General features: G+C 57.1%; 3 protein-coding genes across 3 annotated transcripts in view; 1 reads left to right on the forward strand and 2 right to left on the reverse strand.

Annotated features, from left to right (window-relative positions):
- Positions 1-23,595, reverse strand: part of LOC149521869 (guanylate-binding protein 1-like) — a 125,701-nt gene that overhangs the window by 24,362 nt on the left and 77,744 nt on the right. The window contains exons 11-12 of the mRNA XM_089772591.1: positions 15,703-15,915; positions 7,436-7,538 (exon numbers count right to left, since the gene is read on the reverse strand). Of these exons, the coding sequence (XP_089628717.1) occupies positions 7,436-7,538; positions 15,703-15,915 (316 nt within the window). The remainder of the gene's footprint in view (positions 1-7,435; positions 7,539-15,702; positions 15,916-23,595) is intronic.
- On the reverse strand, positions 19,247-21,020 carry LOC149521870 (uncharacterized). The gene is made up of 2 exons (XM_089772593.1): positions 20,169-21,020; positions 19,247-19,973 (listed from the first exon to the last, which is right to left on the reverse strand). Exons 1-2 carry the CDS (start codon positions 20,716-20,718, stop codon positions 19,399-19,401), a joined length of 1,125 nt encoding a protein of 374 aa, XP_089628719.1. The 5' UTR covers positions 20,719-21,020; the 3' UTR covers positions 19,247-19,398.
- On the forward strand, positions 21,114-22,766 carry LOC149521871 (uncharacterized). The gene is made up of 2 exons (XM_089772592.1): positions 21,114-21,825; positions 22,021-22,766. Exons 1-2 carry the CDS (start codon positions 21,276-21,278, stop codon positions 22,593-22,595), a joined length of 1,125 nt encoding a protein of 374 aa, XP_089628718.1. The 5' UTR covers positions 21,114-21,275; the 3' UTR covers positions 22,596-22,766.

Raw genomic sequence — 23,595 nt, forward strand, 5'->3', positions numbered from 1 at the left:
AGCATGAATGTCCTGCATTGATCTTCTGAAAAAAATGCTGATACAGATTGTGAAAACAGGCTCTTTTCTGGCCAGGCCTTGTGCGCATAGCCTTCCTAGCCCAAGTTTACCTTCCCCTCAAACCAAAAATCCTGCACTATGTGACTTAAAATCAGTAAAAACCAGGAGTAAGACACCAGGCAGGTAAGGGTCATACAAAGTTCGCGCCAGTCAAGAACCATCTCACCCTCTCCCCTTCCCCCTCAGCCTGTCACTAGGCAGACTGAATCTGTTAAGCCTATCACAGCTAAGCGTGGGAAAGCTCTTGCTCTCTCTATAAAACAGCTACCCCTCCTGCATCCAGTTGAGGGTTGCTGAACACTTGGAAGGCAGAACACGAGCAAGGTTCTGAGGGCTGATCACCCGAGGACCCCCTCCCGCTCACCGAATCTACCGAATCTTTTGCAGAGCGTAACGAATAACGAATATGCTGTTGTCTCTGTTGTCTCTTGTATGTCTGATAAATGTGAGTATTGCTGTGTAAAGTTAGTTAAAAGTTTGATAAATAATAGTGTTAAGAGTAAGTTAGAAGTTTGATAAATAATAGTGTTAAGAGTAAGTTAGTTAGAAGTTTGTTAAATAGTATAGTTAGGAGTTTAAATAGATGTTAAACCTCATGAGTGAAATTAATGTAAATATAACTGATAAAAATCCCTGGGGTGTTATTGATAATTACTTAGACTTAGAGAAACCCCAGGGCATTTTCCTCTATTGTATTACAGTTTGTTTATTGTTACTGTTAATAGTTATCTGGCGCCCACGCATGTAAAAAGTTGATAAATAAAAAGTTATAGTTAAAAGCATTTTAATAAAAGTTAAAAGATATTCAACACAAGGCTGCCTGTTTCTGCACCTCTCTAGGGCTGGCCACATTCTCGAACCTTCCATTTTACCTTCCAACACAGATGTGATCAGTCTGGTTTTCTGACTGATGGTCCACTAAAATCCAAGTGTGGTAGGGAAAGCCAAGTGACCTTATGGATCCTTTTGTGTGGAAAAACACTACCATCTCTCACCAATCCACTGAAGGAAGCTGAAGTCACGGAAGCGCTCTCCATTTTCTTTCATGTTTTCCCATGGTCTGTTCTCTGCCTGTATTTATGCTTCCAATTTTCACACTGAAGTTGCCCATCAAAATCAAGCTGTCCGTCTTTGCTTTCTGGTTCACAACACATTGTAGTTTCTCACAGAAGGCTGTTTTACATTCCTCAGCTGCTTTACTGGTTGGTGCATAACATTGCACAATCAGTATCTTCCGCACTGTGGTGTGGAACCTGGCTGTGATGATGCCTGATGATACTGCTGTCTTGATGACATCAAACCCACCCTCTTCTTCATGTTCTGAGTAAATGAGGGTTTCACCTGTTGCCAGGCATAGCTGTCCAGATTGTATCCATCTTGTCTCACACAAGCCAGAACTGCAAGCTTGTACTATTACATTTCCGTTGAAATCTGTGCTGTCTTCCCCACTTGATACATGGGCCGAACGTTCCACGTACCAAATTGGGTGGTTGTCCTGGATGAGAGAGAAGGGTCATCTGCAGGGCAGCTTCCTTTCGGCTTTCCCTACCACACTTCATACTCAATCCGTGTGGATTGCCAACTCCTCACAAGACTCGTGTAGTTGTAAGTTTCTTTGTAGATGTTTCTGTAGATTTTTTTATGGGTAGAGTTGTTATCCCTAAGCCAAACCCCTTTTACCATAGGCAGAGGTGGTCCAAATTTGTCTTGTCTCTACCCTTTGACCTGTCCAATTTGGGTGACCCTTCCAGGAGCGGTAGCTCCTGCTGGCATACCTCTCCAGGTCATTGAAACACACAAGCTACCCTACCACAACAAGGAATGGTCCATGGAGTGGTTTAGCGGGTCTAGTGTGAACCCTGAAATTGAACACTGCAGGCAGCCCCTACCAGTGTTCAGTTGTCATCCTGTGAGGAGTAAGGGAAGGCAGCGGGAGTGGGAGCTTCGGTAGGCGTCTAGTAGTATAGACGCTGCAGCTGTTCAGCTTAAGGTGAGCTGAACCCAGCTATGCATTTTGCATACCTTAAGCCAACCTCTCTGGCATAGAGTAGACCAGGCTTTGGGCCTCCAGCCTCCCCATCACCGCTGGGTATCAGAACCAAGAGCTCAGTCACATCTGGATGTTCAATGATCATTGAACCAAGATTCTCTAAAGAGACATTGGCTTAGTTAATGGGAACTGGCTCTAACTGTGTATTCGGGTGGGATCTGATACAGTTTGTGCCGGGGGGAGGTGTCTGATGCTTTGGCCGTGGCTGACCTGTTTATAGGACGAGCCAGGTTTTCACTCACCCTTATGGGTGGTGCCTTTGCTCTAAGCTCAGTGCTGGGCTGCTGCATGGGACGGCCCTTTGGCTCTCAGCTCACTGGGAAGGAATTGCAGAAGCTGTTTTGTGTCTGGCTTGGTGCAGAGAAATGTCAGAACAACCCCCGCTGGGGGACTGGCTGCCCCGTGCTTTGCGGTTCGACCTGACTCAGCAATCCCCACGTGTGCCCCTTGGGTCCTGGCCACAGAGGGGAACACAGCGTTCGGGTTACTAACCGACACGGGGTGGCAGCAGGGAGGTGGGTGGGAGGTGGGGGATGGGAGGAGAGGAGACTGCAGTGAACAGAGTGACCAGTCTCCAGTGCTGGGCCCAGGATACTAGTGATGAAAGGCAGAGGAGGTGACACTTTGTATTGGGATGAGTTTTCAAATGTCACAGATCTCTTCACTCCCGGGCCCATCCCACCAGCCCAGGGCTCCGAGTCCCCCCCCCCCCAGAGCCAGTCTGAGCTCTGAGCCACAGAGCTGCTGCTTCCAGAGCCAGAGATGAGCCGGAGACTGGAAGGCAAAAGTGCCCTGGCTCCTGCCTGGCCAGGGCTGCTCCCTCAGCGCTTTGCAGGAGGCCTGGGAGGCACCTGGCAGGGCTGTGCACAGGCAGCTGCTGGGCACTAAGTTGATCTCCTTGACTACAGGGCCTGGGCTAGGTCTGGACCTCTGCCCCACATGAGGGGTGATTTCAAACCTCAGGCTTAAGCCGCACCCTGAACCAGCAGCTCTGTGGCCCAGGAGAATTATGGGAACCAATCTGGAGCACTAATGGCAGCCCAGAGGCCAGCAGAGATTTTGCTCAGTGCAGGGAACTCCGTGCACACAGAGCTGAGGTGAGGCAGGCTGTGCCCTTGCTGAATGCTGCACTGGGTAAACTCAACCTCTGAAAGCCATGAGACACACAGTTAAGGTTGCCTACACAACCTTAACTCTGCCTCCATTAACACCCATCCCAGTACTCTGCCAGCCCCAGGGCTGCTGAAAGGCATCAGCTCTTCAACTCCTTTTACAATCCACTCCTGCTCACGCACAAGTTTCCAGAACACATGATTTCAGGACAAACAGGGTAGGCCCACTTGTAACGATTCGTCCAGTAGTTACAGTGCTCGGGCGGAGTGGGGGTGTGTGTGGAGACCCATGTCCAGGCCCCTCTCTGGCAGAAGGGCTGAAAGGATTTGCCCTGGGGCCTCCCACTCCTCAAGGCAGTGCCATGGCTGCTGGGAGACTCTGAGGCAGGGGCTCCCTCAGTGTCTCCTGGGGAACCTGCTGCATTCTGGGTAAATAATGGGAGAGTCGTCAGGAGGCCTCCTCCCCCAGCTGGTTGCTCTGCTCTAACCACTAGGCTAACGAGTCAGTCGCTCTGGCCCAATGACTGTTTGTTTTCCCTCAGTGGCAAACCTGCCCTAGGCAAGAGCCTTTGGAGCCCCACAGCACAGTGTCCCAGAGCCCAGTAGTGAGAAGTCGCCTGGAGGGGATGGCCCCAGTGCAAACACCTTGGGCCCCTGTGGCAGGAAGGGGAACATGGGCCTGGGTCTCCCACAGCTCAGGTGAGTTCTCAACCCCTGGGCCAAACGTTATAAAGTGGCCTCTGCCCCTCGCCCAGCATTTTGTGTGGAGTCAGGCAGTCAGGTGTATTGCTTGTTCGTACAAGCATCCTCGCAGGTGCCGAAGGCCACGTCTACACGGCGGGAAGAGGGTGAATGTATTAACGCTGCCTGTTTAGCGCCTGGTTTTGGGAAGTGGAAGGTGCATGTCCCTACTGGGCGCAAGTGCTGGGCTTGGTTCAAACTAGCGCACCCCCATTGTGGTAGGTACTGTCGACTTTGGGAGAGATACATTGTGGGTAGCTGTCCCACAGTGTCTGCACCGCTTTGCATTGTGGGTCAGGTGCCCAGTGCAGGCTGGTCTGAAAACGGTGCAACAGGTGGTTTGGGGTACATGCTGTCAGGGGCCCATAATGCCCTCTTCCTGCCTTCCTCTCTGCAACTGAAAACTGTCTCTCTGCCCTTTCTGGCCATGCTGGTTGGCTGCAGGGACACAACAGCAGCGTGAGCACAGGCCCCATCCGGGATCCTGTTCAGCATCGGGGCTCTATGACACTGACATTGGCCCGGGTGCGTTGAGTGCTGGAGCATGTCCAGGGAGTGTCCACACTCCCCCGGAAGCAGGAGGATCTCGGGAGGTCATGGACATGCTGTTCTGTGGCGCACTTGAGTGACTGTATCTGCTGCTGGCATTCGATGGCAGGAACTGGAGCAGCCCCACATCCTGCGTCCCTCTGCTCTGCTTCCCCACCCTCACTCAGCCCACAGTGCCCCACCGTGGGGCTGCTCCCCTTCCTACCGCGCAGAGAAGTGAGGGGCAGCGGCTGGGAGAGGGCGGTGGGAGGAGCGGAGCAGGCTGCTGGGCCACTCTTTCTCCTGCTGCCAAGGGCAGTGTGGGTGGGGGACAACCCCTGCTGCCTCCCCACGCCAGGGCCCATAACCCCCCGCTCATGTTGCATGAAGAAGGGAGATTTGTCAGGGGGATGGGACTTGAGGGAAGTGGTGGAGCGGGGTGGGGTGGGGGTGGAGCAGAGGTGGGGGGGAAGCTCTGACACCAGGATTGTCCCAGGCTCTAGCAGTTGACCCAGATCCTGCACCTCCCAGGCCTGGCCCTGGTCACATCCATCTGGCTCCTAGGCTGGCGGTGGCCTGGTATCTGCACAGCACCCTGCCTGTGGCACCACCCCCGCAGATCCTATTTGCCCAAGTTCCCGACCAATAGGAGCTTCAGTGTCAGCCCCAGGGCACAGGCAGTGTCAGGGTATGTCTACACGAGCCCCCTAGTTCGAACTAGGGTGGCTAATGTAGGCATTTGAACTTGCAAATGAAGCCCGGGATTTAAATATCCCGGGCTTCATTTGCATGTTCCCAAGTGGGCGCCATTTTTAAATCCCCTTAGTTCAAACTGACTGCCTGGGGCTATACACGGCAGTCAGAAGTTAATCCGAACTAAGTCCTTAGCTCGGATTAACTGTTACTCCTCCTGCAATGCTGTCATGAATAGGAGCTGCCAAGGAGAGTCAGACTTCCCGGGGGGGTAAGGAAAGGGTTAAGCAACTGGAGATGCACCTGAGAGAGGGGGCTTTGGGCATTCAGCCAATGAAATGCAAGTGAGGAATTTCAAACAGAGAGAGGGATTTTTTCTCTTTTCCTTTGTTTTTAGATCAGAGCAGTTTTTCTCCAGGTAACGGGAGAGATGGGATCTCAAAGAAACGGACTGTTTGAAACGTGTAAGTAGGGAAAAGTGTAGCTAGTCCATCAGGTTTTATTGTTTTCTTTCTTTGGGGGTTTGGAAATCATGTCTGAGCTGGTTAATTTTTGTAGCTCAGGATTACAGCCCAGGGACTTTCCCTGAGTCTGTTTCACTCCCTGGCTTTTAACCCCCAGTCATGCTCTATGATTGCAACAATAGTCTTGTTTGATACTGTGACGTAGTGGGGGTACCTTGCTGGTTGCTAGGCTTGGGCTGTGGGTGACCCCCACTGGCTGCTGTCTGTACCACAGCCCAGCCGAGTAGCTGATGGGACAGGAGGGTGACCTGTTCTACCAGTTACCCCCCAGGGAGAGGAACAAAGGAAGGTGGAATGCCGCCCCTGGCTGGGGGCAGGGCTGGAAGGGATAGTTAGTGAGTTGCTGTCTGGTATCATGGAGGAGACAGCCTAGGGAAGGGGCTGGAATTTAGGGGCCCAGGCTCCCCCATCTCAGGGAGGGCTGAGACATCCTAGGCCTGCCCTGGAACCAGATGACATCTGTGCTGTGTTGCATCCTGGAGAAGCAATAAACCACCTCTATTCTACTGGCTGGGGGAGTCTGTCCATGCCATTACGGGGGTGCAGGAGATGGGGAAACCCCCACGCGCTGTCACAGATACTAAAAGTGTTTTCCTTTTGTTTTGATTAACTGGTGTGGGTTGATGTTTGTGTCCTTAGACCTAGGTGCCTAAGTTACCCTGGAGGAGCAGAGTCCCGTTGTTCCCTGAGGATTCCCTCTGTTTGTTTTCCCAACTCCAAGTGAAATGGAAGTTGGAGCAGGGGGGAGAGTTTTGCCTCAGGGAGGGGGGTTCAGTGACCTCTGCCCTGGAAAAGGGCTTATTTTATATTTTGTATTTACACTTGATGGTGGCAGCGACCTATCGTCATTCTCGTGGGTCCCAGGGAAACAGACTGGACAAGTTTGTCTCTGGGAAGTCCAGAGACAGGTTCTTACAGAGTCTATTCTGCTAGCCGGCCCCACATCTTCACTCCAAATGCCAGGTGGGGAATTGAGCCGTGACAGCTGCCCTGTGCCTAGAAGCCAGACCTGCCAGCTGCTTCCAGAAGCCACAAGGAGCCAAAGCACTTGGGGATTCCCAACTGCGACTCCCCTGGGAATATGTTCGACCTGCATTAAACCTTCCACATCACCCCTCCTTCCCACTGAGCTCATCGCCCTTTGCTCCATTCACTGCCCAACTGGCTGCCAGGCCTGCCCGTGCTGCAGACTCTGGGGAACCAACTGCTCGGGGCCGGGGGCGAGACGCTGGGACGGGGAGAACTGATGTGCTGGGAGTTTTGGCTGACGGGGCCGTTCTAAGTTCCGTCGGTCGGGAGGCGAGACACACGCGGGGTCTCAGGGCAGCCTGTGACTCTGTGGTGAGACTGGGGATGACCCAGGGGTGCACGGTTGTTACTGACACGGGGAAGTTGAACTCTACGACCCCCCACCCCTGTGTGTCTGACAGTCTCCCTGAGACCGGCGCTCACAGTCATGAGCCTCCCCAGACAGCCTGACAGGTGAACAACGTGGAACAGCTTCAGCAGAGCAACCGAGCAGCCCCTGTAGCTCCCAAAGCACAACCCGGAAATGGGAGACTGCCAATGGCCATGGTGTTCGCTGTAGGGACACCCCTGAGGCCGGGGCAGCCGTGGATTCCCAGCCATAGCTCTGCCGTATGGAATGCTTGGGGGGAGGGTTGTTGTTGTTATTGTTGTTGAAATGATTGAAAAACAGAAAGAAACCTGCTTTATCTGAGACTTACCTGCCAGGTGCTTTTCTGCCTCTGTCAGCATTTTGTCAGACTGGAGAATGGTGGCTGCTTCTGCCTTCTTGCTGTCAATGAACTGCTGCAGCACCTGCTCCGCCTGGGGACGAGGGGGCAGGTCAGTCTCTGCACTCAAGGCTGTCCTCTCACCCCCTGACACCAGGAAGGGGCAGAACAAGCAAAGCCCTGGCAGGGATTCTGGGGGAGGCTTCAGCCCCTGCCCTCTCTAATCAGTGCCCTGGGGGCGGGGGGGCGGTCCTTGGGGTTGAGGCATTCCCAGACTGGTCGGGGGGGGCTCCCCTCCAGCCAGCCTGGCTGCCTGCTGCTTAGCCTGGCAGTCTGCAGGGGAGCCCCAGGAGCCCAGCTGGGAGCCAGCCCCCCCTCCTGCAGCTCAGCGCCCCAGCACCAGACGGCTCCTTCTTACCAGGGCTCCTGCACCAGGGTGCAGCCCCTCACCCTCACCACCGGCTCCAACCCATTTGTCTGCGCTGAGCTGGGCTAACTGGCCTGTAATTGCCAGGATCCCCCAGGGGCCTTTTCTCCAGACAGCATCACCTGCTCCCCACCTGTGAGCTGGGACAGAGCCTGGGCTAAGGGACCTTCCCCCTCAGTAGCTGTAGAACTTTGTAGATGGACCCTTGAGAACTCTGCTCCCCTCCATCCTGTAAGCAATGAGTGAGTCTGCGCTCCTGCTAGCTCTAGCTTTTATTATTAGGACCCAACCTGAGAAGTCTGGTGCCCTGTGCAGTCCCCCAGGGGGCCCTCTGTGGGAAGGGGCAACCCCTCCACATGGGCAGTGGACCTGCTGCAGAGGGGGCTGCGCTTAGGGCCATGGGGAGAGGAGCTCAGGGGTCAGGACCAACCTCCTCACTCCCCAGTGGTGGCAGGAAGCAGACTGACCTGGATCCAAGCTGCTCTGTCCCCCCAGCTCACAGCTGCATTGCTCAGGGGGAGGGAGCTGAGGGAAGAAGTTTCAGTGATGATGGGAAATGGAGTGAGGCAGCTGGGAGCTGGGTTTGTGGGAACTTGTGGGGTGTGACCATAGACTCCAGCTCCACAAACTAGAAGGCAAAAGATTGGAGAAGGGCAGGGAGAGAACTAGGGAGAAAGGGGGGTGGGAGATGAAGAGGCTTGTGCTGAGGGGAGGGGGACAGGGCAGGAGAAGAAAGGGGAAGACACCAAAGGACAGGGTGGAGGAGAGACAAATGCCAGGGGACCAAGTGGAGACAATGAGCAAAAGGGCAGGAGGAGGGAGGGGAGGTGTCAGTGGGGGTGGGAGTGTGGATGGGACACGGTGATGCCTGGAGAGGAGAGGGTAGGGGCATTGGGAGCAAGAGGGAGGAAGGGGAGGTGCTGGAAGAAGGGTTGAAATGAGGGGTGGGCCTGAGGAAGGCAGGGATGGAGCAAATCACATGTGAGGGCACAGGGGTATGAGAGGAACTGAGGCAAAGGGTGGTGAGGGGGTGGGCATCAGGGAAAAAGAGGGCAAGAGGAGCAGGGGCAGTGAGGGAAAGGAGAGGCTCCAGGAGGGTGCAGGGCTAAGGAAAGGTGCCGGTGTCAAGGGATTCTGGGGGTGAAGCAGAAGGGCAGACGCCTGCAGGGGAGGGACCAGCAGCAGAGGAGAGAGGCAGGGCAGGTGTGTAGAGGGAGGTGTTAGGAGAGGGGATGAGGGGAGGTAGCTCACATGATCAGAGTGGGGCTACTGGAGGAGTGGGCACAGGAGGGAGAGAAGGGCTGGTGCAGGGGGGCAGATCCCAGAAGGACTGAGAGCAGTGAGAAGGGAAGGAGTCAGGACATCAGACAAGAGTGAAGGGTTGGGGGGCAGCAGGCACCAGGGAGCTGATGGAGCAAGGGGAGGAGACAGGGCAGCAGAGGGAAACGTAGAGGTTTATAAGATCTTTATTAATAACTTGGGTGCCACAGTGGCACATCCAAACAAGCCACATGAACTCAGTACTGGTGCACAACACAAAATTCATTCCCTTCATGGGAGGAAACTCTTAGGGTATGTCTACACTGCCACCCTAGTTCGAACTAGTGAGGCTAATGTAGTCATTAGAACTTGCAAATGAAGCCCTGGATTTAAATATCCGGGGCTTTATTTGCATGTTTCCGGGTGCCGCCATTTTTAAATGTCAAGTAGTTCGAACTACCTGCCCGCGGCTACACGGAGCATGGACTAGGTAGTTCAAATTAAAGCTCCTAATTCAAACTACTGTTACTCCTCCTGCAATGAGGACTGACATAGTAAATCCAGAAAGTGACAGGGGCTGGCAGATGCCTGTTGAATGACCACTTACCAAAGGTCCATCCAGCCCAGTGTCCTGTCTCCCAAAAGCGGCCAATGCCAGGTGCCCCAGAGGAAGGGAACACAACAGGTAATCCTCACATGACCCCTCCCCATCACCCATTCTCAGACAAACAGAGGCCAGGGACATCATTCCATTGAGTCTATCTCCATGAGTCTATCTAGCTCTTTTTTGAACTCTCTTCAAGTCAAAGGCCTTTATTTCCCTAAGCGTGAAAGCGACAAGTGACAAATCCAGCAACTTTCACTGCCAGTGATATCACAGTGCTATTCACAGGAAGAACTCACCATTTAGCATTGTCACAACATCATTCTCACGCGCCTCAATGGAATTAATAAAATAAAATCCATTCCCTGGCCTTCTTGCTACATCACTCTGACCAGTGGGCCCTGCAAGCTGGGTGCTCGTGTGGCCACCCAGGAGAAAGTCCAGTACCGCCCGGCTGATGAGCAAAGGGCTGAGAGCTAGGTGCTTATACCGGTGGTGCATATTTGCACATGCCTTGGTGCACATAAAAATTTCTTACACACACAGATAGAAAAAATCGGCACCTGGATGGCAAAGCTTAAAGGGAACCTTGACTGTGACTCTCTTCCCCAGTTAACCTGCCTCCCCCGACCTGCCTGCAGGATTCGCCATCTTTCCCTGCATTACAATGGGTGGCTGCCTACTGTGGCGCAGGGAAGAAGAAAACACTGGGGGTGAAACAGGCCCTGGCTACTGCGGTGCTCTCTCCAAAGCCCACTGGCCTCAGCAAAGTGTTTAATTCCCCTCCACATGCTTCTCCTCCTGCCCTGCAGATTGTAGTGAGGGGAGGGATGGGAGATATTCTACCCCTTGTCATTCAAATGTTCATTAGTCTCTAGGGCTATGTCTAGAACGTGGGGGGGTTTGGGATGCCGGAGGTATACTGGAAAAAACCTGCCGTGTCCAGGCAACGCATTTGCTCTTCTGCTTTTTTTGGCAGAAGAGCAGACGCGCTCTTTCGGGGAGCCCTATCTACCTCCAACGAGGAATAAGGAGGAGGCTTTTCCGCCAATTTGCGTAGCTTTTCCAAAAAAAGGCTATACCGTATTTTCCGGCGTATAAGACGACTTTTTATGCTAAAAAACATCCCCCAAAAATTGGGGGTCGTCTTATACGCCGGGTATACAGGCAGTCCCCGACTTGCAGGTACGAACGGGGCTTTTCTCGCCCCAGAGGACACGGACTGCGGGACCTCACGGTCCCGCCGCCCGTGTACTCAGGGGCAAGAAAAGCTGCTCCGCGTCTCCCTGGTCTGCAGACCACGAAGACGTGGAGCAAAGCCGCGGAGGGGCCCCGCTGCCCGAGCCCCTCTGCGGCTTTGCAAAGCCTCGGGGGAAGCCGGCAGCGGGGCAGCCCAGACGCGCCTGGGCTGCCCCGCTGCCGGCGTCCTCAGAGGCTTTGCTCCCGGTGTCCCTGGTCTGCTGGAGACGGTCCCCAGCAGACCAGGGACACCGGGAGCAAATCCGGGGAGGCGGAGGGGTGCTGGGGCGTTGCCGGTTGGCCTCTTAAGGGGGGGTAGTCTTATACTGCGAGTATAAGATGAAAACCTATGTTTTAACTAGAAAATTAGGGGGTCGTCTTATACGCCCAGTCGCCTTATACGCCAGAAAATACAGTAGTTTAGAGCTAGCCTAGTTCAGCCTAATTGCAGTTTGTCCCAGCCCTGCCCAGGGGCTCACCCCACACTGACCACTGGGCCTGTCTCAGTCCATATCACTGCTGCTAGGCACTGAGGGTAAGTCTACACTACAGCACTAATTCGAACTAACTTATTTCGAATTAGTTAATTCGAACTAAGCTGATTCAAACTAGTGCATCTAGACCTAAAAACTAGTTCGAAGGAGCATTTTGCTAATTCAAACTAGCATGTCCACATTGAGTGGACCCTGAACTGAAGTTAAAGCTGGCCGGAAGCAGTGCCGGCAGGGCATCAGGTTAGGACTTAGAGCGTGGAGCCGCTGCCTCAGGCTAGCCGAGGGCTGTGCTTAAAGGGACCCGACCCCCACCCTAGACACACAGTTCTCAGGGTTCCCCGCTCGCTTGTCTAACTCGATGAGGGACAGCAAAGCAGTCCTGGCTTGGAGTGCCCTGAGTGCCCACACTCGGCACATCACGGCACTCGGCTATCAGCCCGGCTGCACTTGCCGCAGGCTGCCATCTGGGAGGGGACACTCGGGGGGCTGCAGGAGAGCTTCCACCCTGAGGAGCCCGCAGAGACAGCCCAGTCCTCCCCATCAGGGGCTCGTACCCCATTCCTCCCTCACCTCTTTCCACTTACCCCTCCATAGCCTCCCTTCCTGATGTCCAAAAAGAGGACATGTGTGTTCAAAAATAGAAACTCTCTTTATTGAACAAAACTCGGGGAGATTGGGAAAAGGAGGTGAGAGAGGGGAAGAGAGAGGGTGGGAGAGGGGAGGGCAACTAAAATGATCAGGAGTTTAGAACAGGTCCCATATGAAGAGAGGCTAAAGAGACTGGGACTTTTCAGCTTAGAAAAGAGGAGACTGAAGGGGGATATGATAGAGGTCTATAAAAGCATGAGTGGTGTGGAGAGGTTGCATAAAGAAAAGTTCTTCATTAGTTCCCATAATAAAAGGACTAGAGGACACCAAATGAAATGAATGGGTAGCAGGCTTCAAACTAGTAAGAGAAAGTTCTTCTTCACAAAGCAAATAGTCAACCTGTGGAACTCCTGGCTGCAGGAGGCTGTGAAGGCTAGAACTAGAACAGAGTTTAAAGAGAAGTTAGATAAAGTAATGGAGGTTGGGTCCATGGAGTGCTATTAGCCAGGGGGTAGAAATGGTGCCCCTGCCCTCTGTTTTGGAAGGCTGGAGATGGATGGCACGAGACAAATGGCTTGGTTATTGTCTTCGGTCCATCCCCTCCGGGGTAGCTGGTGTTACCCGCTGTCGGCAGACAGGCTACTGGGCTAGATGGACCTTTGTTCTAACCCAGTACGGCCGTTCTAAGCTCAGGGCTCAGGTTCGGGGTCTCATTGGTCCACCTGGATTTTCATGCAAACCTGCTCCTGGGTGGCCAGGCTGGCAGCTCTCCTGCCCTAGACGGCCACTTTCCTGTGCCTAGTGCGGAGGTCATGGATGAGGTCCCCGATGTCCGCACTAGACCAGGCAGGCGCCCGCCTCTAGTGGCCCCGGGCAGGCTTCTGGGAGCCGCCAGCCTGGTCCTGGGAAGAGGAGGAGGGCTGGGTGGCAGTGGGTGGCTGGCTCGTGCCGTGCCAGGTGCAGGGTCTGCTGGCTGGGTGCTGGCAGGCTTGCACCTGGCACGGGCACCGTAGCCAGACCATGCCCCTTTAAGGGCTCTGTGGCCGGGAGGGGGGCAGAAGAGTTTCCCTGGTGGTGCCCAGAGTGGCCACCAGGGAAAGCTGGGGAGGACTAGCCTCCCACTAGTTCGAATTAAGTGGCTACATAGCCCTTAATTCGAACTAGTTAATTCGAACTAGGAGTTAGTCCTCGTGGAATGAGGTTTACCTAGTTCGAATTAAGCGCTCCGCTAGTTCGAATTAAGTTCAAACTAGTGGTTTGCATGTGTAGCGCCTATCAAAGTTAATTCAAACTAACGACTGTTAGTTCGAATTAACTTTGCAGTGTAGACATCCCTGAGTAATTACCTCCAGCCCCGCAGCAGAGCATCACTTCTCTTCCTGGGCAGTTGTGTCCTCCCCTCTTCCAGCCTCCTGTTCCCATAAGTTCTGGTTTTTCACCCCTCCCCTCTCTTGCGGAATCTAAGCTAAGCCCCAGTGGGAGTTCTGTTGGAGGAGAAGTTTGTATTTGGTTTTGTATTTGTATTGTTTGTATATGTAGAGGCTTGTAGGGGCAGTATGCTGGGAGAGAAGCTGAGCCCTGATTAGGGGGCGGGGCTTTGCTGATTAGGGGTCCTATAAAGGTAGCCTTCCAGTCAGGCAGTGGCACAGACAGCTGCTGTGGCACAGAAACCAGCAAACAGAGCTGTAAACAGGGGAGTTTGTAAAGGGAGTTTGGATTGTGGGACTCGTTGAGGTTTGTTTTTGTTGTGCGGGGAGGGGTGTTTTGGTTTGTTTTTGTGTTCGCCGGATTAACAGGGTTTAGGATTGAGGTGATAAACACATGGCATCAGTGGTCATGGCCCAAGTAGTAGAGAACACAAGGAGGAGGACTGGATGTGGTAGCTGCGGTATGTACATGATTCTGGAGGGGGTACCTGAAAGGAGTTTTGTTTGCATGAAGTGTTGCCTGATAGAGCTGATGGAAGAAAAGATCTGAGGATTGGAGATGCAGGTGGAAACTCTGGTCGAGTTTAGAAGGCGGTTTGAGCAGATGATGGAGCAAAGGCATGACATGGCTGAAGGGGAAAGCTTAGACATGCAGACTGAAGCAGGATCAAAGGCCTCTGAGGGGGGACTGCAGGGTGAAGAAAATGGACAATGGAAGCATGTGACTAAGAGAACCAGGCAGAGGAAAAGATGGGCCAGTGAAGGAGAAATAGAACTCAAGAACAGGTATGTGGAGCTGGAGAATGGAGAAAGGATACAGCAGGTGGCCACTGAAGGTGGAAATGCAAGGAAGAAGAGAAGAGTGGCTAGTCCCATAGATAAAGGGGAAGAGTCGATGGAGACGACACCAATAATGAGCACCAGGAGGATACAGGATGGGTTGAAGAGGATTACAAGGGAAAATAAAAATGGAAAGGACTTGCAGCCAGAGGAAACGAGATAGACCAGAGAATCGCACTGTCACCAGGAAAAGACAGGTCTACGTGATTGGGGACTCCTTATTGAGAAGAATAGACAGGCCTGTAACTAGAGCTGATCCAGAGAACAGAAGGGTTTGCTGTGAGGCTGGAGAGGATCCTAAAGGGAGCAGGAAAGAATCCATTGATCATCCTTCATGTAGGAACAAATGATACGGCTCGCTTCTCGCTGGAACAAATCAAGGGAGACTATGACAGGCTGGGGAAGAGGCTTAAGGAAATCGAGGCTCAGGTGATCTTTACTGGGATTCTGCCTGTTCCTAGAGAAGAGCAACAAAGGTGTGATAGGATTATGATGCTCAATAGATGGCTCAGACAGTGGTGCTATAAGGAGGGCTTTGGGATGTATGGACACTGAGAGGCATTCACGGACAGAGGACTGTTCTCTCGGGATGGACTTCACCTAAGTAGGGAGGGAAAGGTAGAACGAGGTGTACCAGTAGTTCGAATTAGCCTAATTCTAACTACCTACTCCATGCCGCGTGTAGCCGTGGGCACGAAGTCTGCACTAACGGGGATTTAAAAATGGCGGCGCCCAGCAAGATGCAAATGAAACCCTGGATATTTAAATCCCGGGCTTCATTTGCAACTTCGAATGCCTACATTAGCCACCCTAGTTCGAACTAGGGTGGCAGTGTAGACATACCCAGAGGAAGGGAGGATGGAGCGAGAGGGGCGGGGCTTCAGAGAAGAGGCACAAAGGGGGCGGGGCAAAGGGATCTGGGTTTGCCGTAGATCCTGGATTGCACTTACATTCACAAAGTGATCTTGTGCTTTCAAAGACTGGAGACCACTGGCCTAGAAGCACGGGACCCACAGAGCCCAGCCAGAGCTCGGCCACAGTAACTGGAGGAATTCCATCACATACTATCTCAGTCTCATGTCCATAATTAAAACTTACGGGGTGTGTTACACACAATTCTCAGTTGAATTCTGTGAGAATTGTGCCTGGGGACACTTTTGACACACTTTGGAGGTGCAAATAGCGACACCTGGTGACTTTTCAGGGTTTCTCTGGTGGCTTCCTACTCTGTGGTATTGACAACAGCCCAGTATCTAACATGCTGGGAGTGTTCATAGCCAGGCTTGATGCTTTCTCACAGGACACAGTGTGTGGGCAGATAATAACGGGCAGCGTCCAGCTGTGCCTCGACTAGCTCCGCAGCCCTGCCCAGCACTCACCATGACTCCTTTGTTGGGTGCCCTCTGGAAACTCTCCAGCACTTGTCTCTGGTCAGTCACATACACCTGGTACCCACCGGGCTGCATGTAAACCCCCTCGCTGAGCTTCCTCTCCACGTCGGCTGAGAGCTGGGAGAGCAGGGCCTGGCAGGTCTCCTGGGTCGCGGTTTGGTTCCTGCCCTGCACAGCGCTGTAATGTTCATTTATCGCCGTCTGGGGAGTGACAGGAAGAGAGCGGTGAGTGGGGGGGGGGGCTGCATTTCTGCCCTGCCCAGCGTGCTAGTGCCCGTGTGCTCAGGAGACGTCCCCCCCTCGGCAGTGGAAGCCCAGGGCCCAGCGTCTGACCCGGGGCCGGGCAGTGTCCGGGTGGAGCTGGCCTGGGTGATTTACTGATGTCAGTGGCGTTTAGAAACAGAACGTCCCCGGGGACCTGTCCCTCCCGCCCAACCCTCGCTGGGACTGTCCGTGGGAATTCGGTGCCAACCCGCTGAAACGTTTGAAAATCCCACTGAGCCCTGAGCTGCCGCCGGGCACCCGACCCTGTGAGCACTCGGGCCCTTTGGCGCTTGGTGCGACTCAGCCAGAGTCCCTAGAGGGGACGTGTCCCGACCGGCTGGGAGACTCGCTGCTCTGGGCTCAGCAGGGAGCTGCTGCTGTCGCTGAGGGAGACGTGCCCCGCCCCCCCAGCCAGCTCCGTGTGCAGAGCCCTGAGCCCCGGGCTGGGCGTATTAGGCAGCTGCGGGGCCGCACTACCGCACAGCTTAGAGGGGACTTGGCTCCTAGGCACAGGGGCTGCCCCGTGGTTCTGTGCGGACACAGCGATGGGCCAAGCAGGCTGCTGGTCCAGGAGGGGGCTACCCAGGTGCCACTGTGACATCCCCAGGAAAGGAGCCCAGGTATGTACAGCAGGGAGACTCCACCTTTTCCTTTCTGAGTCCCCCTCCCCCGGCATGCCCAGCCTGCCTGTGACACCACAACTGGGCCTCGCCGAGGGGTGAAAGGCCAGAGCCTGCGATGGGGTAGCAAGCAGGGCACCTCGCTGGGGCTCCACGCCATGGGGGAGGGGCACAAAGTAAGTTACTTGGGATTCAGCTTCAGCCCCAGGCCCCGTGAGTCTAACACCAGCCTGGCTCTCGGGTCTATTGGGCCACCCCCTGAAACCTGCTTATGGCCCCACAGTGGGCCCCAGCCCCTGGCTGAGGAGCAGCGATGTACAGCACCTGGCACAGGGGGCCCTGGTCTGTGACGGGGACAGCAAAGCAAGAACACAAATACATAACGCAGAACAATTAATAGAACATTGCGGCTAATGAAATACATTGAAAAACAGCAGCCACCTTGGCTAACTTGGGGTATGTCTACACTAGAAAGTTAGTTCGAACTAACGGACGTTAGTTCGAACTAACTTTCCTATGCGCTACACTAGCGCTCCGTTAGTTCGAACTTAATTCGAACTAACGGAGCGCTTAGTTCGAACTAGGTAAACCTCATTTCACGAGGACTAACGCCTAGTTCGAACTAGCTAGTTCGAACTAAGGGCTGTGTAGCCCTTTAGTTCGAACTAGTGGGAGGCTAAGGGTACGTCTACACTACAGCGCTAGTTCGAACTAACTTAGTTCGAATTAGTTAATTCGAACTAAGCTAGTTCGAACTAGCGCATCTAGAACTAAAAACTAGTTCGAACTAGCGTTTTGCTAGTTCGAACTAGCGCGTCCACACTGATTGGACGCAGGGGGGCATTTAAGGGCAGCTGAAACCGGTTCTGGCAGGGCATCAGGTCAGCAGTTGCTTTGTGTGGCTGCTGTCTGAGGCTATCTGAGGCTCGTGCTTAAAGGGACCCCCCCTGGACAGCCGGTTCTCAGCTTTTCCTGCTTGCTTGCCAACCTCGCCGAGGGACAGCAAAGCGTCGGTCTCTGTGCCCGTCTGTGTCGGTGCTTCCCTTCGGGGGGGCCGCCGCAGGTGGCAACATGGAGCCACGGCTCGCCCTGCACCTTCTGGTGCACGTTCTGGACTTGCTGCTGCAAGCCTGCCAGCAATGGCTCGAGGCTGCCTGGCACCACCTGGGGAACGTCAGCCCCCTGCCTCTCCGCCTGGCCGCCCTGGGGGCCGTGGAGGAGCCGCGGCAGCGCCCCGGCACCGGCGTGCCCCGCCGCATCTGGCGTCTGGACACCAGCAGCGACTGGTGGGACCGCATCGTCCTGGAGCACTGGGACGACCGACAGTGGACCCAGAACTTTAGGATGAGGAGGGACACCTTCCTGGAGCTCTGCGAGTGGCTCGCCCCTGCCCTGCAAAGAAGGGACACTCGCATGAGGCCCGCCATCCCCCTCCAGAAGCGGGTGGCCATCGCCCTCTGGAAGCTCTCCACGCCGGACAGCTACCGATCCGTCGGGAACCAGTTCGGCGTGGGGAGATCCACTGTCGGAGCAGTGCTCATGCAGGTACGGCGCTCGTCGGCCACCGAGCCGGGGGGGAGGGGGGCTGCGAGGAGGGGATGGGCCGCCCCAGGGACAAAGGGGGGGGCGGGAGGAGGCGAAAGCGCCCCGCACCGGAGGGGTCGGGCTGTCCCGGCCGTACTACACGCCGCCAGGGGGGTTGCTTCCGGGAGTGGGGCGCGGGGCACTGCCAGGGCACGCACGCTCCCAGCCACCCGGGCGCCCCACTGATTGACGCTTTGCTGTGTCTCTCTCCGCAGGTGGTCAAGGCCATCAACCGGGTGCTGCTCCGCAGGGTGGTCCGCCTCGCCAACCCGGATGCCGTCATCCGGGGATTCGGCGCCCTCGGCTTCCCCAACTGCGGGGGGGCCATCGACGGGACGCACATCCCCATCCGTGCCCCGGAACACCAGGCGTCCCGGTACGTGAACCGCAAGGGGTACTTCTCCGTCATCCTGCAGGCCGTATGTGACCACCGGGGACAGTTGACGGACATAAATGTGGGCTGGTCCGGCAAAGCACACGACGCCCGGGTGTACCGGAACTCCTCCGTGTGCCAGCGGCTGCAGGACGGGACCTTCTTCCCCGACCGCCACATCAGGGTCGGGGACGTGGACATGCCCGTCTGCCTGGTGGGGGATGCCGCCTACCCACTGCAGCCCTGGCTCATGAAGCCCTACACGGGACACCTCAATCCCTCCCGCCAGGCCTTCAATAACAGGCTGAGCAGGGCCCGCATCGTGGTGGAGGGGGCCTTCGGGCGACTGAAAGCCCGCTTTCGATGCCTCCTCACCCGTCTGGACCTGGCCGAGCACAACATCCCTCCCGTGGTGGCGGCATGTTGTGTGCTCCACAATTTGTGTGAGCGGAAGGGGGAGGCTTTCTTGCCAGCCTGGATGGCTGAGGCTGACCGCATGGCTGGACACTACGGTCAGCCCCGCACCGCCGCCGTCCGGGAAGCCCAGCGGGGGGCCATCCGGATCCGGGAAGCCCTGCGGGAGAGCTTCCAGGTGGAGGAGGAGGAGGACTGACCTCTCCCTGCATGCCCCACCGGGGCCTTCTTCCACCCTACCCCCCCCTTCCCCTTTCCCCTCCCTACCTACTGTCAAATAAAGACACCTGTTTTTCCAACAAAAACGTCTGTTTATTTCACAGAACTGGGGTGGGGGAGGGAGGAATGAAGGTGGGAGAAGGGAGGGGGAAACCTGGGACGAGGGAGCTGGAAGGGGAGGGGAGGGAAGGGAGGAAGGGAAAGGAAAGCTCAGGGGTGGGAGTCTGGGTGCCTCTCCCGTCTCGCCACACTGCGGGTCCGGGGGCGTCGGTGGGGAATGGTTGTGGAGGGGGGGGCAGAGAGGACAGGGGGTGTGGAGGAAGCAGGAGCGGAAGCAGGAGGAGCAGGGGGAGCAAGAGGGGGAGCAAGAGGGGGAGCAAGAGGGGGAGCAGGGGGAGCAAGAGGGGGAGCAAGAGGGGGAGCAGGGGGAGCAAGAGGGGGAGCAAGAGGGGGAGCAGGGGGAGCAAGAGGGGGAGCAAGAGGGGGAGCAGGGGGAGCAAGAGGGGGAGCAAGAGGGGGAGCAGGGGGAGGAGGAAATGGGAAGCGGTCTAGCAGGCTCTGGAGGTGGCCTCGCAGGGCACGGCCCTGCTCCTCCAGGGCCTCCAGACTCCTCTGGCGCAGCCTGAGGTCCTCCTGGACCCAGTGGTCCTGGAGACGGAGCTGTCGGTCCAGGAACCGGAGATGCCGCCTCTGGTAGTCCTCCTGGTTCCTGGCTGTCCTGCTTGCCCGGGCGCGGGCGGCTGCTGCAGGCGGGGTGGTGCGCCCTGCAGTCCCCGGTGCTGCAGCTGTGGTGCAAGAAGACCAGCGGTCAATGACCCCAGGGGCCCAGGTGTGTGAAACCCAGCTCCCCTCTGCAAGGCCAGGGCCCCTGCAGGATCCCCAGCTGCTGCTCCGTAGTGGGCAAGGCCCAGGCGCACGGTCCCGGGGCTCCCTCTCGCCCCAGCCCCCCGTACACATAAGGGGAACACGAGGGTACTCACAGGTGGACGCCTCCCCGGCCTCTGATGATGCAGGCGAGCGGCTCTGTGGGGTGCCTCGGGGGTCCCGGGTCCTGGGAAGGCTGGCAGCAGGCTCCTGGCTCTCAGAGCCCTCTTCCTCCTCCTCGGTGTCCAGGAGCGGTCCCTCTGCCCCGGGGTCAATCACGTCCCGGGGGGCAGGGACGGCATGAGGCCCCAGGATGCGGTCCAGGGCATGGAAGTGGGGGCAGGCCTCCGGGTCAGCCCCTGGCAGGCAGGCCCGGGAGTAGGACTGCCGCAAGTCTTTAATCTTGCAGCGCACCTGCTCCCGGCTGCGCTGGTGGCCCCTGGCGGCCAGGCTGGCAGCCATGCGTCCATAGACGGCCGCGTTCCGGTGGCTAGTGCGGAGATCGTGGACATTTGAGGCTTCCCCCCAAACCTCGATGAGGTCCACGATCTCCGCACTTGACCAGGCGGGCGCCCGCCTTTTGCGCCCCCGGGCAGGCTCCCGGGAGCCGCCAGGCTGGTCGTGGGGAGCAGTGGAGGGCTGGGAGCCCTCGGATGGCTGGCTCATAGTGTGGCAGGTGCAGGCTGTGCAGGCACGGGTGCTTGCAGCCTTGCAACTGGCACAAAGTGAGTAGCCAGCCCGTGGCCCTTTAAGGGCTCCGGGGCCGGGAGGGGGGCAATAGAGTTTCCCTGGTGTTGGCCAGAGTGGCCACCAGGGAAACCTGGGAAGCCTTAGCCTCCCACTAGTTCGAACTAAAGGGCTACACAGCCCTTAGTTCGAACTAGCTAGTTCGAACTAGGCGTTAGTCCTCGTGAAATGAGGTTTACCTAGTTCGAACTAAGCGCTCCGTTAGTTCGAATTAAGTTCGAACTAACGGAGCGCTAGTGTAGCGCATAGGAAAGTTAGTTCGAACTAACGTCCGTTAGTTCGAACTAACTTTCTAGTGTAGACATACCCTAAGGCTTCCCAGGTTTCCCTGGTGGCCACTCTGGCCAACACCAGGGAAACTCTATTGCCCCCCTCCCGGCCCCGGAGCCCTTAAAGGGCCACGGGCTGGCTACTCACTTTGTGCCAGTTGCAAGGCTGCAAGCACCCGTGCCTGCACAGCCTGCACCTGCCACACTATGAGCCAGCCATCCGAGGGCTCCCAGCCCTCCACTGCTCCCCACGACCAGCCTGGCGGCTCCCGGGAGCCTGCCCGGGGGCGCAAAAGGCGGGCGCCCGCCTGGTCAAGTGCGGAGATCGTGGACCTCATCGAGGTTTGGGGGGAAGCCTCAAATGTCCACGATCTCCGCACTAGCCACCGGAACGCGGCCGTCTATGGACGCATGGCTGCCAGCCTGGCCGCCAGGGGCCACCAGCGCAGCCGGGAGCAGGTGCGCTGCAAGATTAAAGACTTGCGGCAGTCCTACTCCCGGGCCTGCCTGCCAGGGGCTGACCCGGAGGCCTGCCCCCACTTCCATGCCCTGGACCGCATCCTGGGGCCTCATGCCGTCCCTGCCCCCCGGGACGTGATTGACCCCGGGGCAGAGGGACCGCTCCTGGACACCGAGGAGGAGGAAGAGGGCTCTGAGAGCCAGGAGCCTGCTGCCAGCCTTCCCAGGACCCGGGACCCCCGAGGCACCCCACAGAGCCGCTCGCCTGCATCATCAGAGGCCGGGGAGGCGTCCACCTGTGAGTACCCTCGTGTTCCCCTTATGTGTACGGGGGGCTGGGGCGAGAGGGAGCCCCGGGACCGTGCGCCTGGGCCTTGCCCACTACGGAGCAGCAGCTGGGGATCCTGCAGGGGCCCTGGCCTTGCAGAGGGGAGCTGGGTTTCACACACCTGGGCCCCTGGGGTCATTGACCGCTGGTCTTCTTGCACCACAGCTGCAGCACCGGGGACTGCAGGGCGCACCACCCCGCCTGCAGCAGCCGCCCGCGCCCGGGCAAGCAGGACAGCCAGGAACCAGGAGGACTACCAGAGGCGGCATCTCCGGTTCCTGGACCGACAGCTCCGTCTCCAGGACCACTGGGTCCAGGAGGACCTCAGGCTGCGCCAGAGGAGTCTGGAGGCCCTGGAGGAGCAGGGCCGTGCCCTGCGAGGCCACCTCCAGAGCCTGCTAGACCGCTTCCCATTTCCTCCTCCCCCTGCTCCCCCTCTTGCTCCCCCTCTTGCTCCCCCTGCTCCCCCTCTTGCTCCCCCTCTTGCTCCCCCTGCTCCCCCTCTTGCTCCCCCTCTTGCTCCCCCTGCTCCCCCTCTTGCTCCCCCTCTTGCTCCCCCTGCTCCCCCTCTTGCTCCCCCTCTTGCTCCCCCTCTTGCTCCCCCTGCTCCTCCTGCTTCCGCTCCTGCTTCCTCCACACCCCCTGTCCTCTCTGCCCCCCCCTCCACAACCATTCCCCACCGACGCCCCCGGACCCGCAGTGTGGCGAGACGGGAGAGGCACCCAGACTCCCACCCCTGAGCTTTCCTTTCCCTTCCTCCCTTCCCTCCCCTCCCCTTCCAGCTCCCTCGTCCCAGGTTTCCCCCTCCCTTCTCCCACCTTCATTCCTCCCTCCCCCACCCCAGTTCTGTGAAATAAACAGACGTTTTTGTTGGAAAAACAGGTGTCTTTATTTGACAGTAGGTAGGGAGGGGAAAGGGGAAGGGGGGGGTAGGGTGGAAGAAGGCCCCGGTGGGGCATGCAGGGAGAGGTCAGTCCTCCTCCTCCTCCACCTGGAAGCTCTCCCGCAGGGCTTCCCGGATCCGGATGGCCCCCCGCTGGGCTTCCCGGACGGCGGCGGTGCGGGGCTGACCGTAGTGTCCAGCCATGCGGTCAGCCTCAGCCATCCAGGCTGGCAAGAAAGCCTCCCCCTTCCGCTCACACAAATTGTGGAGCACACAACATGCCGCCACCACGGGAGGGATGTTGTGCTCGGCCAGGTCCAGACGGGTGAGGAGGCATCGAAAGCGGGCTTTCAGTCGCCCGAAGGCCCCCTCCACCACGATGCGGGCCCTGCTCAGCCTGTTATTGAAGGCCTGGCGGGAGGGATTGAGGTGTCCCGTGTAGGGCTTCATGAGCCAGGGCTGCAGTGGGTAGGCGGCATCCCCCACCAGGCAGACGGGCATGTCCACGTCCCCGACCCTGATGTGGCGGTCGGGGAAGAAGGTCCCGTCCTGCAGCCGCTGGCACACGGAGGAGTTCCGGTACACCCGGGCGTCGTGTGCTTTGCCGGACCAGCCCACATTTATGTCCGTCAACTGTCCCCGGTGGTCACATACGGCCTGCAGGATGACGGAGAAGTACCCCTTGCGGTTCACGTACCGGGACGCCTGGTGTTCCGGGGCACGGATGGGGATGTGCGTCCCGTCGATGGCCCCCCCGCAGTTGGGGAAGCCGAGGGCGCCGAATCCCCGGATGACGGCATCCGGGTTGGCGAGGCGGACCACCCTGCGGAGCAGCACCCGGTTGATGGCCTTGACCA

Source organism: Pelodiscus sinensis, chromosome 22, assembly GCF_052426305.1.
Source record: "Pelodiscus sinensis isolate ZL-2025 chromosome 22, ASM5242630v1, whole genome shotgun sequence".
Classification (NCBI taxonomy): domain Eukaryota; kingdom Metazoa; phylum Chordata; order Testudines; family Trionychidae; genus Pelodiscus; species Pelodiscus sinensis.